Raw genomic sequence first — 16,251 nt, forward strand, 5'->3', positions numbered from 1 at the left:
TATCGCAGGCATTTTATACTTGTTTTGAAAAGAACACACACTGAAGTTTCTCCAGAACCTCATGAGGTTTTGATATCTTAAATTCTACGTATAGTTGCATGTTTGATAGAATATTATGAAGGTCGAAGTATTCATTTATATTAACAGAATAGTTTTGATCTAGAATTGTTAGTAATGGAACTTTTCTGACAGACCAGTGTTAATTACTGAACTGTTTAAAAGAGTGTGACTTAAATTTTTAGCCTTGCTAATGAGCCTAAGAAAGAAAAGGGATTTACAGGTGCTTTCTGAAGTCAATGGATGTATTTTAATGGTATAGGTCATGGGGCTAATCTAAAATTAATTTAACATTTAAATGATGATATGACATTAGAAGAGGATTTCTTGATCACTTTGGGGGCTGTCTGAATCTGTCAGACAAGCCTTAGCACTAAGTAAGGCTTCACTTAATCTTTGTTAGTGTAGACTCTTGCTATATGTTTCATTATGTATAACTGTAGTGTCAAACCATCAAATTCCATTTGGTAGTTCTAGTATTACAGCATGATCTGAAAATAAGTTTTTATCACTTTTTCTATGCATGACATAGGCTACCTCTGGTTTTGGGTTCTATTTATTATGTCAGACTACAAAACTCTTAGTCATTTGATCCTTCTGCAACAGATAGCACTGTAATGGTTCACATTTTTAGTTGTATGTTTTATGTTAGAGAACTAGTGTAGGTGAACCGTTAAAAACACAGCTGTCATGAGCCAGGAGTTCAAACGTGATCATAGCAGTGCTGATACTATTTAAGGTGTTTAACAAGTTCTTGTTTTCCTCTTAGTGTTTAAACTTTTCAGTGCTGTATTTTTGTCTTTGCTTACCTGCAGCAATCGGAACAAGACTGGGTGAGCATTCCACATTGGAGAAGTGACCATGCATAGAGCTCCATGCTGGAACGAAGGATCTACAGTCTTTTTATGGCCCAAGTTCTAGGCTTTGTATACTGAAGTGAAGAAGTGTTGCGATACCATGAGGCTGAATATTTAACACTAGCGCTCTCCTGCTACCTTTTCTTGCTGAATCAGTGTGTAATTATAAATACATGTATTGATAACATGTATATGGCTCTGTTTTTATTTGCTTGCTTTAGAAGAGGAAGAACGTGTACAACTTTGAATCACCAATGTGGGTTACTGCTTTAATTTTAAACAACTTGCAGAATTTTCACTGTCAACCTTCCTAAGATAATCGCACAGTTTTTGTGCATGTCTAAAAAGCACAAAAGACAAATGCACATATAGCATACTGTATGTGCTTTATATGCACAAAAATCTGTGGCATTTGGCAGGGGGAGGAACTTCAGTAAAGCCTAGGGGACTTATTGGCAGGTTTTGTTTTGCTTTGTATAATCATAGTTCATTGCTGCTGGTTTCTATAATGAATCATCTTGTTACATAAAATGTCAGTTAATAACTGAGGGCTGTCAATATCCTTATGACTTTGCCTTTTCTATTGTCTTACTCTTATGAAGATCTTTGGTTCTGAAGGAGTAAGAGTGTGAAAAGCTTTATTTTTTTCCAGATATCTTTATATTTCTATTGTATTTTTTAGTTATGTAATATGTGGTACAGAATTTTTGTTATTAAACATGATCCAGAAATATCTAGGAAGATTCTGTATGAGAGGGCAAGAGACTGCCTGAAAGCTAGAAATCATCTGTCCATGCTATATGTGGACTGCTTTCTTGCATGATATCCAGGACTTTCCCGAAGCTGTGAGAAGGTACACTATAATATTTATTGAACTACATAAGACAACATTCCCAGTCTAGAATGAGGATGAATACATTATTTTCAGATCCTGCATGGGTTTTCCTCATCTTAATAAAGCCATGCTATGAGGTTCACGTAGAAAATTACTTGCCTTTTGATGAAAAACCTGTCAGAGCTATAAGGATGTGTAGCTCTTACTGGAAAGTTCCCTTTAGTTGCTGTGAGAATTTAAATGTCAGATATTTGCCTGCCTTTGATTCTGGAGGTGCTTATTAGGAGAGGACTGTGGCAGACTGGTACTGACTTCGACATCTTTTATCCATGTCGTGTAGTTGGAAACTCTTCGAAGACTGCTCAGTGTTTCACTAACCCATGTATCTTGAGAAAAAAGTTTCAGATATATTTTTTTCAAAAGAAAGCTGAAAGTCTTTTATTTGATATAGTATGGTAGGTGCCTGAAAATAAATATAATATAGTAACTTAAGATTTGGTAAACGATTCAATGTGATCTGCACAGTGTTGAAAAACTTTATCTGTTCATCTTCTCTGTAGAGATGAGATCATACATAACATGATTACACATGCATGCAGATTTCATGCTCCATAACTCTTCCCTTTTTATTTGCCTTTCTCTAATGGTGTGCATGGAATATGCCTTATTACAGAGTTATTCTGTTAATTTGAATATGTAGAAAAGTGCCTATATGGTAATACTAGTAAGGCAAATAAGATGAAAATTTGTACATGTTTACTGTATCACCAGTGAGCATTTTATATAATGATGTTTAAAAAAAAAAAAAAAAAAAACTTATACCTCAAATGTACTTCATCTTTTTACAATCAACCGAGCAATGGTTCATAGCCACTGATGGGAACTTAAAAAAAAAAAAAAATCCAAAATGTAAAGAGTTTAACTCCTTATTTGCCATTTCTGGTAATTGTTGGAACACAGGCGAGTTTATTAATTTAATTGGAAAGCTTTATTTTACAAAGGTATGGAAAGTTTACAAGGCAGTATATAAACTTATATCATTAGTTGCATTTGCACTAAATGTGATGTACTTTTGCAATTTATTCTGTAAATAAAATTACACTACAGATTACTATTTGTAAAGAATACGTTTTACTTTTAGATAAAGGCACTGGTACTTCACTACAGCTAGCCCTGCCCAATCAGAGTTGTAAGAGGCTTCTTAAAGAATATGGAAGGACTTGCAGGATTGAGAAATCGGTATTAATTGACCTCTTGTAAAAAGAAATGAAAAAAGGCCATTCTCTGTAGGCCTCTCAGATTGTCTGTGTGCAAGTAGCTATTAGATCCTTTCTTCTGGAAGGGATCTTGCTTTTGTAATTTTATAAAATTTGCCCTGTGTCTTGAGCCCATCCCTCTTTTTAGCCACTGCCATGTATCTCTGCACTTCTTCCTGTTAATGGATCGGCAGTATTTATATAGCTGTGGTGGTCTTTGCAGAAGCAGCTCATGACTCTAGAATGGATGTTTTTATAAGCTGAACCGATTTGAAGGGCTGAGAATGCAGCAATCTTCTCCATCAGATAGCGTTCTCTGAATATCTGTGTCTGTTCAGAGAATTTGAATGTTGCCAAACTAGATCTGAAGGAAATGACTTGATAGAACTTGTATTGGTAATGAGGTTGAGATGGTCATTGTTATCCTGTCTGAGAATCTGAACATCTTTCTTTGACAAATTTATCTGTGAAAAATGTGATGCACTTTGGGGGAAAAAAAAAAAAAAATTACCTTTTACTTAATTGGGCTGAGCTGGCTTATCTGAAGTTGTGCAGATCCTCTTTAAACTAATCAGATTGTCCACCTGTATTTTTGTCAAGTTGTACAGATAATGCTGTATTTGAATTGCCACTGTTCATCTACAGACTTAAAACATGAATCATATTTTTGAGTACCTTGAGTGTGTAAAGTGTAACTGTTTGTTCTATAATAGCTTTATGATCCTAATGATAAGTTTTAAAAATTAAAAGAAGTTGGCTCTTCCATGTTACAATCACAAATTTAAAACTAGTATTTAAAAGTGAAAAGTATTAAAAATTATGAAGAAAAATCCTGGTTTGTAGTTATTTTTAACTTTCAGTGCTTTGGAGAAACTTATTTAAAACATTTTACCTTTTAACCAACTTTTAGATGATGTATAAAGCTATATACAATATTATAATGTATGGAAAACATTTAACAGGAAAGCAATTTGTATTACTGAGGTTACTGAGATGAAAACTTGAATGCCACATTAGTTCATATATCAGAAAACTCAATTTGTGCTAGCGTATCAGAGGCATGTTAGAAGATATTCCTGTAGAGTCTAGTCTTAATATAGAGCACTTCCTAAGTATTTCAGCTCTTGTCTTTGTACAGAATTAACAGCATTGTGGAAGCTTCCATGGGAAGAGTAAGAGATCAGGACTGAGGAGTGCCAGAGGATAAACTTGTGGCTTTTTGTAAAGTATGAAGAATTTTTAAGAACTGAGATGAGCTTCTGTAGAGCAAGCTTTCTTAATAGCCGAAGTAGCTGGTGCCTAATGTATCAGTAACAATCCTGCCTTTATTCATTACGCAGGGATTTCTACTTTTTATATGGTAATCAGTAAAGTTGCGGAAAACTTACAAGTATGCAGGACTGGAGGAAAAGCTTGAAATAATAGAAGGCATTACTTGCACAAAAAGAAAACTTACCTTAAGCTCAGCTGCATCAGGCCTGGGGTAATACATTGCAACAAATAGAGAGTCCTGAACTAAGCCCTGCCTTTGAACAATGCAACTATTTTAGCTGGCAAAAAGAAATCCCCCAAAATAAAATGAATACTGTCACATTCTTTGTCCCATATGTTATGTGTGTAATTTAAAAAATACGTACTTTACAGTAAGGAGAGGTTGAGCATTTCTGTAGCTGTCTGTATTGACCCTAGATAATGAATGATAACTAATTGGGGTTATGCCATGCAATTTACCAGTGTGTATTACTAATAGTACTGTTATTATCTTTAGTCTCCAGCTATAAAAGCTAAGTTTCATAGGAGGAGAAAAGTACATTTCATTAAATAAAAGAAAGGGATACACTTTTTGAGCATTAGGTGCCTGGAAGTGTCCATTTTTCTTCAGCTGTAGCCGTTTTTTTTTCTCTGCATACCTGCCTCTTTGTGCATGCACTGCAGCTAGAATAAGAAAGGCCAGTAATGTGGATTACTGTAATTTTTAAGGCTGAAACTAATTCTCCTTAAAAAGAACTATTTTAAATTATTGGGTTTTGAGAACTTAGACCAAGCAATAGTCAGACCTATTGTCACCTAAACTATAAAAACTTCACTTCAGTTATGAACTTCCCATTCAATTCTCCTTTTGCTTGAGCTTGTCTGCCTGAAATTCCATGGGGGATTTTCCTCCCTATCGTGACTAACATCAACCTTCCATGATTTGCTTGCCCCTCCACTGAGAAAGAAGTTTGGAAGGTGAATTACCAAGTGAGTTCCTTTCAGATGCAATGGGAAGGACCTGCATACTTAGTGTTTTCTGTGCATCTTTGTACTTAAAACTACGTTTTTGAAAAGCTGGCACACAATGTTCAACTCTTCTGATCCACTGGACTTCTTTCTAAAATTTCATGTCACAAGAGACAAGCCGTGGGTCGTGGAAGTCTCTGGCAAGTGATTCCTAACCAGTGTTACGGCGGCAGGATACAACAACCCTGAGGATTCCCACCCGCCAGGGTGGGAGTGCAGCTGAATCGCAGAGCAACCCAGCATGTTCAGCTCCCGGGTGCAGGCAGAGCTTGGGGACCTACCCTGGAAGTTACAGCCTGTAACAGTAATCCTAAAGAATTCCAGACTTGGAGGCCAAGGTTAGCATGCTGTCTGAGGAGGGTGAGTCATGCCTGCGCATGAACAGAAGAATTGTAGGTGTGTCTGTATCCTCCAGAAAATATTTCAAGTCTAGGTAATTAGTGGTCGCACAGGTCCCCTCACAGCTTGTACCTATTGGAAAATCACTTCTACGTGTTCAACGTAATGGTGTTCTCCAGCCAGTGTTAAAGTACGCAGTTGTCCTGTGCCCCTTGTGTAGGTAGAGCCTGCATCAGTGGAACACTTGAGACTCTGCACTCTGTGAGCACTAATGCAGTTGCTTATCCTGTCCAAAGTCCGGTGTTGAAAATGTAGCTGTTAAAAGGCTTTTTTTGAAGATTTTTGTGGGAGTGGTCATTGCCTTTAGTTGTTAAGAGTTGTGTGGTGCTAAAGGGTGGCAATGTCTCTGACAGGTTGGTGCATTTTTGTAATGGGTAAAATGGTTGCCTTCTGTAAAGAACTTCAGAAATTTAAATAAGCTTCTCCATCTTTGTTGGTATTTGAAAACTCTCAAACCTAATTCAAATATCATTGAAATATAGGGAAGGTAACTAACCATCCTGCTGTCAAGAGTGGTGCTAAACCAAAATCATCACTTGTTCAATTAGCATCTGTGTGATGCTCTTAATTGTTTAATGTGACAATTTTCAATATTGCTGTCAGGTGTGAGAAGTCTAATAGTAAAAAAAAAAAAACATGTAATTTACTGCTTTCTCATTAACTAAGACTGCTGTACCCAACTTCAGTGGAAAAAGATGGAACAGCATTAAGATTAGAAAACCTCTTGCAATTGTAATACTGCTAAATTGTTTTCCAATTCTAACTTTGGTTATATCAGAAACAGTTTCACTGAAGTACCTCGAGTCCTTGCTGTTCCTGTTACATATACTATTACTTTACTATTCTGTTGTAAATAGGTGTACACTCGCTCTTTTATACTATGTAGTTCCTGGTTTTATGCTTGTGTTAACCTTTAATGCAGGAGGTGTTTATTAACTTCATGTATTACCTAAAAGAAAAACAGATGACTGGGTAGGATACATGAATGGTGCTTTAAAAAAAAGAAGCAAGCAAGCAGCATTGGGATGTGGGTAGACAGAAAGATGGATTCCAGCAAGTCTGACACGTTTGGAGTTAGGCAATATGCTTTCTAACAGACATCTCCCCAACAGGAGAAGGAAGACCAGCAATACTGATGTTTTGAATAGGATTAATTTAAAAAAGTGTCCACTTTTGTTCACATGCACAAGAGAAGGAAAAAACACTCAATAACTACAGTTGACAAAACAGTGATATGTAGTCCTTTATTCCCCTCAAAAGGCATTTTAGAAAAACACCCTCTGCAGGAACACTAACAAAACCAATGCCTTAACTGCCCAGATTTTTAATCACATTAGCCTTTTGGGGTCAATTTTTTCCAGGTGCACTAGAGGCTTCAGTTGCTCGGCAAAGTTCCTCATGTCGTCAGAAACCACATCCTGTCCTGCTGGCGCTACCACGTTGAGCTCCACCAGGTAGGAGAGGGAGAGTGGCTCAATGCTCTCCGTGTTTCCCGGCATTAGGATGCGGAAGATCTTGTACACCACAATCTTCATGATGCCCTTGCGGAACACGTGCCCTTTGGCCACAAACTCGTGGTCCATGCGGAAGCCCATCTCCACCAGAAAGTCCGTCAGGTTGTCCGAAGTAGCGATGTCCACGCAGTTGCGCACCAGCGCGTGGCGGTTCTTGTCGCCTATTTCTGGCTGGCCCAGGTAGCGCAAATGCCAGGGCATGCCGCTTTTGTCCATGGACCGCCGCGCCCGCAGCACGAAGGGGCTGGCCTGCTGCCCCTTCAGCAGGAACACCATCTCGTGGTCCAGAAAGGTCTCCGGCTCCATGTTGTCGCACAGGCCGCGCAGGCGGTGCAGCAGGCTCTCCAGGCTCTGGTCCAAAACGCTTCCTGCGGCGGGCGGAGACGGGTTACCCCCTCCCCTCCTCTGCTCTCCCCTCCCGGCTGAGCGGGGCTTTCAGCGAAGCCTGGGCGATCGCAGCCCTCCCCCAGCCCGCCTGTGTCCACCTCCCCTCCCCAGCCCCCCCCCGACCCGGCTCCCCGGGGGCTGCCCCTCGGTCGAGGCGGCAGCGGCCCTGCAGGCCCGTGGCCCCGCCGGGCGCTCTCCTCGGCGGCAGGAGGGAGCTGCTTTGCCGGCCCGCCCGCCCGCCGCTTACCTTGGAGCAGGTACTCCATCATGTTGATGGTGCCGCCCGTGACGGGCATCATGGTAACGGGGGGCGCCTCCATGGTGCGGACCCGGCCGGGGGGCTGAGGGCGGGCGGCGGGAAGGCGGAGGGAGCGGCGGGAAGGCGGCGGCGCGAGCGGCGGGAAGGCGGCGCCACCTGGCGGCCCGGCGGTGCCGCGCCGGCCCTGCCCGCTGAGGCGCGGAGGGTGGCGGCCGTGGCCGGTGGCTGCGCGGAGCCGCGGGCGGCGGCCCGCCCTGCGCGGCCCTGAGGGACGCCGAGGCTCGGCCCTGGGGGACGCCTCGGCTCGGCCCTGAGGGACGCCGCGGCTCCGCCCTGGGGGACGCCGCGGATGGGCGCGGGGGAGCGGGAGGCCGACGGGCGGGCCCGGCCCTGTGGGGTGACCGCTGCTTCAGCGAGCGGTGGGCAGGGGCCGGGGCGGCGGGAGCAGCCCCCGCTGTAGCTGTACCCACAGCGCAGTGCCTGCCCCCGGGTTTCGTAACGCCGTGAGAGCCGTACGCCTAACACGGTGCGTAAAAGCTTGGTCAGCAGTACCCGGTTTGCCTCTTGCTGCCTGTCAGTGGGTGCGTGTCGGTCCGCCCCTCTACCAGAAGGTGCAGGGCGGGGAGGTCGGGCAGCGGCGCGCTGCGGCCTGGCTCTCCGGCACCGCTGGCGACCTGGGTGGCAAATTGTTCTCGCGGGGGGGAATGGGAGCCGTACATCGGCTTGGCAAGGCAGAAATCCCGCCGGGCGGGTTTCTCATCTGGACGCTGCAGGTGCTGCACCCTTCTTTCCAGATGGAAAAGCCTCCCTTTTCAAAACGCAGCAGAAGTGCTCAGTATGTATCAGTTCAATCAGGTCCTCCAGATCCCAAACCTAGAGTTATAATTTTTTTTTTTTTTTCCTTAGCTGTTTTTATAACAAGCCTTCATGTCACATGGAAAGTAAACGATATATCTGTCTTCCCTTTACGGGTAACTCCACACAGTGGTGGTGTCCCCTGCCTCCCCCACATAAATTATATAAATATTAGCACAAGCCAAACACCTGCAACTGAGAAACGGCATGCGCATACTCTCCCAGCGCAGTAATAATTTGCATCAGCCCTGATATATGGGAGCTAGCTTGGAGTACAGCTACGCAGTTGAATGGGGGTGACTTCAGGGGCACGGTGCGGTCCAGGAGGGACCTGACTGTTGCTGCAGCTGGAAGCACACCCCAGGTAGCTGCCACAGCGCATACACATTGCACACACTTCCCCGATTACAGGTAAGAGGCCTGTGTTCAAATAAGGAAGAAAACAGTCAACAAAATGTTTGGGTAATGGTTTAAAAGCTTCCTCACGCTTCTCAGAGCAAAAAACAGGTTTTCTCTTGTACACAGATCAGCTTTAGTTAATGTGCTTGTAATACAGTTAGAATGAAAGAATATAGAGAAAGATAACTAGGAAAAGTAAAAATGAGTCAAAAATGCACTTCAGTGTTTCGCAAGGGATAGTTTCTCAGGTTCACTTCTTTCTGTGGTGATAGAATCATAGAATCATAGAATCGTTTAGGTTGGAAAAGACCTTTAAGATCATCCAGTCCAACCATTAACCTACACTACCAAGTCTACTCTAAGCCAGTCAAGGGCAGACTAGACTAAACCATGTCCCAAAGTGCCACATCTACCCGTTTTTTGAACACTTCCAGGGATGGGGACTCCACCACCTCTCTGGGCAGCCTGTTCCAATGCTTCACCACCTTTTCCGTAAAGAAATTTTTCCTAATTTTCAACCTAAACCTGCCCTGGCGCAGGATGAGCCCATTTCCTCTCATCCTATCGCTAACTACTTGGGAGAAGAGCCCAACACCCACCTCACTACAGCCTCCTTTCAGGTAGTTGTAGAGAGCGATAAGGTCTCCCCTCAGCCTCCTCTTCTCCAGGCTAAACAACCCCAGTTCCCTCAGCCGCTCCTCATAAGACTTGTTCTCCAGACCCTTCACCAGCCTTGTTGCCCTTCTCTGGACACGCTCCAGCACCTCAATGTCTTTCTTGTATTGAGGGGCCCAAAACTGGACACAGTATTCCAGGTGCGGCCTCACCAGTGCCGAGTACAGGGGGACAGTCACCTCCCTGCTTCTGCTGGCCACACTATTCCTGACACAAGGCAGGATGCTGTTGGCCTTCTTGGCCACCTGGGCACACTGCTGGCTCATGTTCAGCCAGCTGTCTACCAACACCCCCAGGTCCTTTTCTGCCAGGCAGCTTTCCAGCCACTCTTCCCCAAGCCTGTAGCGCTGCATGGGCTTGTTGTGACCCAAGTGTAGGACCTGGCACTTGGCCTTGTAAAACCTCATACAGTTGGCCACGGCCCATCGATCCAGCCTGTCCAGGTCCCTCTGCAGGGCCATCCTACCCTCCAGCAGATCGACACTCCCACCCAGTTTGGTGTCATCTGCAAACTTACTGAGGGTGCACTCGATCCCCTCATCCAGATCATTGATAAAGATATTAAACAAGGCTGGCCCCAAAACAGAGCCCTGGGGAACACCGTTCGTGACTGGCTGCCAACTGGATTTAACTCCATTCACTACAACTGTCTGGGCTCAGCCACCCAGCCAGTTTTTTACCCAGCGAAGACTACGCCCGTCCAAGCCATGAGCTGCCAGCTTCCCAAGGAGAATATTGTGGGAGACGGTGTCAAAAGCTTTGCTAAAGTCCAGGTAAATGACATCCACAGCCTTTCCATCATCTACCAGGCGGGTCACCAGGTCATAAAAGGAGATCAGGTTGGTCAAGCAGGACCTGCCTTTCATGAACCAGTGCTGGCTGGGTCTGATCCCCTGGTTGACCTGCACTTGCCTGTTGAGTTCACTCAATATGAACCTCTCCATAATCTTCCCCGGCACCGAGGTCAGGCTGACAGGCCTGTAGTTCCCCGGGGTCTTCCTTCCGGCCCTTCTTTTAGATGGGCGTCTCATTGGCAAGCCTCCAGTCATCAGGGACCTCCCCTGTTAACCAGGACTGCTGATAGATGATGGAGAGTGGCTTGGCAAGCTCCTCTGCCAGCTCCCTCAGTACTCTCGGGTGGATCCCATCTGGCCCCATAGACTTGTGAGCATCCAGGTGGCGTAGCAGGTCATTAACTGCTTCCTCCTGGACTATGAGGGCTCCATTCTGCTCCCCATCCCTATCCTCTAGCTCAGGGGCCTGAGTACCCTGGGGATGACTGGTCTGGCTGTTACAGATACAGATTACCTCTTCTGCCTAGCTTAGGTGCATGGTAACATTACTACAAATGCCTAAAAAAAACCCAAGAGGATGTCTACATTTCTGTTTTGAAATGCAAATTCTTTCAAATTACTCGCTTGCAGCTACCTCACAGAGTTCTGCCCTGTAGTCTGAAGAGCTATGCAATAGTGCAATGCAGGAAACAAACGTTACACCAAACAGGGCAAACCCCCTGTAGGACTGGATGAAAAAGGTGAGCAAAAGTGGCTTACGCACACATAGAGAACACGAGTTATGTAAAAAACAGCGATGACAGTCTTGCAGCTGCTGAGCTGCTTGGAGGCTCTACAGTGCACTTCCATGCCTTAAAGGTATCTTAAAAAAGAATCTTTTTCTGCACTTGATGAAGATAAAACGCAACGAAAGACAGTTGGTCAGACAGGTGGAGGAGGTAGAGAAAAACAGAGACAGAAATAGAGGGTAAACGCATTATTCCCAGCCACCTACCTAAGTTCTGTTTGGCTCTCTGAAAGCCGCCTTATACACGTGGCTGTGTCAGGGAAACGGGATGGCTGTGTGGGACCAGGCCTTTGTCTCAGCTCTGTATCACAATATTTCAAGTGCACAGAGCAGAGCCCTCCCTGCAAGGGCCCTGCAGGGGAACGTCTGGTGAAATGTGTGATCCAGCCATGTTCACACATTGAAATAACATGAACAGTTAGGGAGGGTCAGTTAGATATAAACTGGATGTAAAGTTTTTTTCTTCCCTGTTACTAAAACTTGGATTTTTTTCCTCACTTATCTCACAGGCTTTGGGTCTGAATCCTCATTTTGTCACCTTTGTCGATCAAAATTTCTTTCAGACTAAACACACAGCACTCTCCATTCACTGGTGGTGAATTAATAGCAAAAAGCCTTCCGCCCCACAAATACATGTGTGAGCTTGTTGAAATTAATTACTCCACTCAGTTATATAATAGGCAATTCATGTAATGAGTTCATTGCATAATTTACATCTTAAAAAGTTGTTGACAGAATTTCAAGGCTAGGATTACTCCTTCAGTGACTTTCTGTCTTAACAGGTAACTCAAGGATGTTGGGTTGTTCCTAGCCATTTCACCACAAGCAGTGATGTGTCAGTAGCTGAGGGACTATCTTAAATAGACTACATAAGCTTACAGCACAATGACAGAGAAGAAAACAGACATCAGGTAACTGATGTTAACTGAGCATGACGTCATATGGTATGGAATACCCTTTTGGTCAGTTCGGGTCAGCTGCCCTGGCTGTGCCCCCTCCCAGCTTCTTCTGCACCTGGCAGAGCATGGGAAGCTGAAAAGTCCTTGACTAGGGTCAGCACTACTTAGCAACAACTAAAACATCAGTGTGTTATCAGCATTATTCTCATACTAAATCCAAAACACAGCACTATGCCAGCTACTAGGAAGAAAATTAACTCTATCCCAGCTGAAATCAGGACATTATATACTCTTTACTTTGCAAAGCAGGAAAATTTTTCAAGTGTTAGAAGTGTTCAAGAAGTTAGTTCAATGAGCTGGCCAGCCTGGTGGCTTCCAGGCTTGGCCTTGTTCCTAAACTTGTATTACCAAAGCAAAAACTGAAGATGCATGTATTTTTCTATGTTACGTGACTGTGTCCCCTGGATTTTAAATGACCACTTTAGGGTGCTTTGTTAAATATTAAAGAAGCTGCTGTGAGAACACTTCTTTCGTGAGTGTCCAACTCTTCAGACTTAGTTACCCAGAAATACTTTGCACATGGGAAAGCCAAGATTATTCCTGAAAAATGCAATTCTGTTTAGCCAGAAACTGTGCCAACAGTGGTGTCTCTCTCCATGTGCCTTATAGACCTCCCCATTTTTTTCACTAATTAGGCATTCTTTGAGAGCCAATATTCCCAAAAGTTGAACAAATTTTAACTGTTTTAGTGCTGTTAAACTGGGCCAGCTCTCACATATAAAAGAAGGGGAATGGGCTGGACTGCTGTATGTACTGTTGTTACACAAGTACTTGGCTTGTTTCAAGTACCTTTTTTAAAAAAGCTTTATCCTTGGCAGCATGATTATACCCCTGCACAGTGCATAAAGCAGGCTTCATTGGGTGTGGGCTATGGGTGTAACACTGATTAAGCAATCAGTGCTGGGCAAAAGAAGGTAGCAGCATCACCCACTTGTTTTGAGGGTGAAGTAAGGTTTTCAGGGCAACTTTACATGGTGACTGTCTCCTTGGAAGACCACTTGTCTGAGATGATTGTGGATTGATGATGACGCAGCCTATGGCATATACATACTGTAGGATTGCCTTCCATTTGTTCTTGGAAGCCAGTGTTTCTTTACAGGGAAAGTGAGAAGCAATTTGGCAAACCGTGTTGTGGTACCGAGTGGAGAGCTAGAAGCTACAGACTTATGTGACTAGTCTTGCTCTGAGTTTGATAGACTTGCCTAAGTCTGGTCTTTCACCTAGTGATCCTAGGAGAGACTCACTGCTGGCATAATTTTTATGGCATGGTTATGTCGTCCTGGTGTTCTAGCTTATGAAAAATGGACTGACCTTGTACAATTCTTGTCCAGAAGAATAAAGTAGGTAAGGAAGAAATTTTTTATGATGAGGGTTGTGAGGCACTGGAACAGGTTGCCTAGAGAAGTTGTGGATGCCCCATGATTGGAAGTCTTCAAGGTCAGGTTGGACGGGGCTCTGAGCAACCTGATCTAGTGAAAGGTGTCCCTGCCCATGGCGGGGGGGTTGGGCTAGATGATCTTTAAAGGTACCTTCCGACCCGAACCGTTCTGTGATTCTAAGAACTGGTCTTTATTTGGATGTTGTGGATCTCAGCAGATACTGGTGCCAAGATCTAGATTTTCTTTTTCATACCGGCTGTGGCTGGGTTGCAATTAATTGTCTTCCTAGCAGCCTGTATGGGGCTGAGTTTAGGATTTGTGACTAACAGTGTTGATAACACACCAGTGTTTTAGCTATTGCTGAGCAGGGTTTGCCAGCATCAAGGTTTTCTTTTTGTGCTTCTTCCTCCCCTGCACCCCCTGCAAGTGAGTAGGCTGGGGGTGGGCAAGAGGTAGGGGATCCAGGTGGGACAGCTGATGCCAACTGACCGAAAGGATATTCCATCCTGTACGGCATTGTGCCCACCACTAAAAGCTCAGGGAAAGAATGAGAAAGTGGGGACGTTTGTGATTATCACATTTGTCTTCCTGAGTAACCGTTAGTGTGCTGAGGCTCTGCCTGCCAATGGGAAGTAGTGAATAAATTCCTTATTTTGCTTTACATGTGCAGCTTCGTTTTACCTATCAAACAGTCTTATCTTGATTCATTAGTTTTCTTGCTTCTACCCTTCTGATTACCCTTTCTGCTGGGGTGGGGGTAAGCAAGCAGCTGGGTCAACCCACCATGTTGTTCTAGATAGCCTGAGTCCTAGTGGGAATGCTGCTGGGTTCTGTAATTGGAAAGAAACTATGGAAGCTGAGGCTAAAGCTCCTAGTGTCCCCCTGGGTAGATTAAGAAGCAGACTGAACATAAATCAGCGGTGAAGGTGGGACAGTAGGTAATTTTGCATTGTGTAGCAGACTGCAAAAGCCCTCAAGCACTGTAGGGGTAAGGTTAGTTTCAGAGGCAGGCTTCCTCCCAGGGGCTGGTACACCAAGGTGAGCCTGGGGCCAGCAGTGATCTCCAGGCAGGAAGGCAAGGTACAGAACTGTCAGTGTGAGGAGTTTCACTGGATGCGCAGCACTCCAAGTGCCTTGTGTGTAAGGCAAGATGCATCTGCCAGGAATAGAAGCTTTCCCTGAGGCAACAGAGGATCTGTGGAGCAGAGAAACTGTTGCTGTAACACGGACAGCACCTGAAGCCCAAACCATCGTCTCCTTGTTTCAGCAGGTGTCGTCATGCAGTGTAAACCTTCCCTAACCAAAGCGAAAGGGAGAGAGGGAAGAGGACACAACCTCAAAAATGGTAAGCCATGTCCCAAAAGCGATGGAGATGATAATGTATCTTAAAAGCACTGTGAGTAAGTAAGAGCTCTCACTCCACCTCCAAAGACAGCTGAAAGGAGTGGGAGGATGGACCATCTACCACAGCTTTTCTCAGAACTGTATTCACCTTATGAGCAAGGTTCACGCCAAGGATGAAAATTGTTCCAACAGTGCTGTGCATAGACACACCCCGGAGCCCAGATACACTTGCACGCTCCTGTGAGGAAGCAAGCAGGTCTCATCCACGGTCTTTTCTGATGTGCCTGCTCAGCAACACCTGTGCAGGGGCCCTTGCTGGCACACCCCCATCCCATCACCAAGGTAGCATATGCTACCAGAGGTATCATACAGCATGAACATGGTTTGCATCCCTGCGCTGCGTGAGCAGAAGCCGCTCGTCCCGTCAGGAAGATTAGGTAAGGCACACTTCACTGACAATGTCTTATGCTGGCTGGGAGAAATCAAAGTGGACAACTGTGTAACTGGAGACAGCTGGAGCTCCAGAGCTTCCAAGCTGCACAGCTCTGAAACTTGCACATCAGAGAGCAGGAAGGGGACTGGTGGGTAGGGGGGGTAAAGTAGACTCAGGACACAAAGAAAGGAGGTAATCTAGGTAAAGAGAAAAGCAAACTAGTTACCAGAGTCAAATACACAATTTTTACTATTTTTATTTTTTTTAGGGTTTTAAAATCTTTGGAAAACTGTATCAATTGTAGTTGTATAGCATTTAAGTTGCAGCAGCTGTAGCAACTTGATTACAGACAGCTGGTTTGGTTTTGCCAAGGACTCAAAACAACGAGTACAAGGCCATTTCTTGTACTGAAGCAATCTCGCTACACAAAATTTTCAGTGTGTACGCAGGGAAACAAGAACCCTTCCGTTGCCTAAGCATTCTAACACATACGAAACGTTAACCTCTGCTTCTGGTATAAAAACTGTAGTTCTGAGGAGACTGAAAAAGGAATGCACACTGCAGTGTATGTCCGATGATAGACTGATGGACATTACTGTGACCACACATGAGAGCTGGACTACAGGTGAGGAGAAGAGGCAAGGAAGGGGAAACTTCTGATAAGTTTCCAGGATTTGTAGTGGGGTACTGACTGAAGGCTTAACCACGTTGCTCTTAACATGCACTATGATATTAAAAGCTCTGATAAGAATTTCAAACCCTTCATGTGGTACTGAAGGGTT

At 44.4% G+C, this 16,251-nt stretch overlaps 2 protein-coding genes across 5 annotated transcripts in view; one reads left to right on the top strand and one right to left on the bottom strand.

The window, feature by feature from the left end:
* Positions 1-3,829, top strand: part of CERT1 (ceramide transporter 1) — an 84,863-nt gene extending 81,034 nt beyond the window's left edge. For all 4 annotated transcript variants that reach the window (XM_075726630.1, XM_075726631.1, XM_075726633.1 and 1 more), the window contains one exon: positions 873-3,829. The gene's annotated coding sequence lies outside the window, so the exon portion shown is untranslated. The remainder of the gene's footprint in view (positions 1-872) is intronic.
* A 3,162-nt stretch (positions 3,830-6,991) lies between these two features.
* On the bottom strand, positions 6,992-7,905 carry MED18 (mediator complex subunit 18). Its single transcript, XM_075727019.1, has 2 exons — positions 7,833-7,905; positions 6,992-7,566 (listed from the first exon to the last, which is right to left on the bottom strand). Exons 1-2 carry the CDS (start codon positions 7,903-7,905, stop codon positions 7,013-7,015), a joined length of 627 nt encoding a protein of 208 aa, XP_075583134.1. The 3' UTR covers positions 6,992-7,012.
* Between the last annotated feature and the right edge of the window lie 8,346 nt (positions 7,906-16,251).

Source organism: Pelecanus crispus, chromosome Z (assembly GCF_030463565.1).
Source record: "Pelecanus crispus isolate bPelCri1 chromosome Z, bPelCri1.pri, whole genome shotgun sequence".
Taxonomy (NCBI): domain Eukaryota; kingdom Metazoa; phylum Chordata; class Aves; order Pelecaniformes; family Pelecanidae; genus Pelecanus; species Pelecanus crispus.

Excerpts from the sequence above, each read along its gene's own strand:
- MED18 (XM_075727019.1), bottom strand. The coding sequence starts at position 7,905 with ATGGAGGCGCCCCCCGTTACCATGATGCCCGTCACGGGCGGCACCATC. Across the intron at positions 7,567-7,832 it reads GATGGAGTACCTGCTCCAAG|GAAGCGTTTTGGACCAGAGC; the intron begins GTAAGCGGCGGG and ends CGCCCGCCGCAG.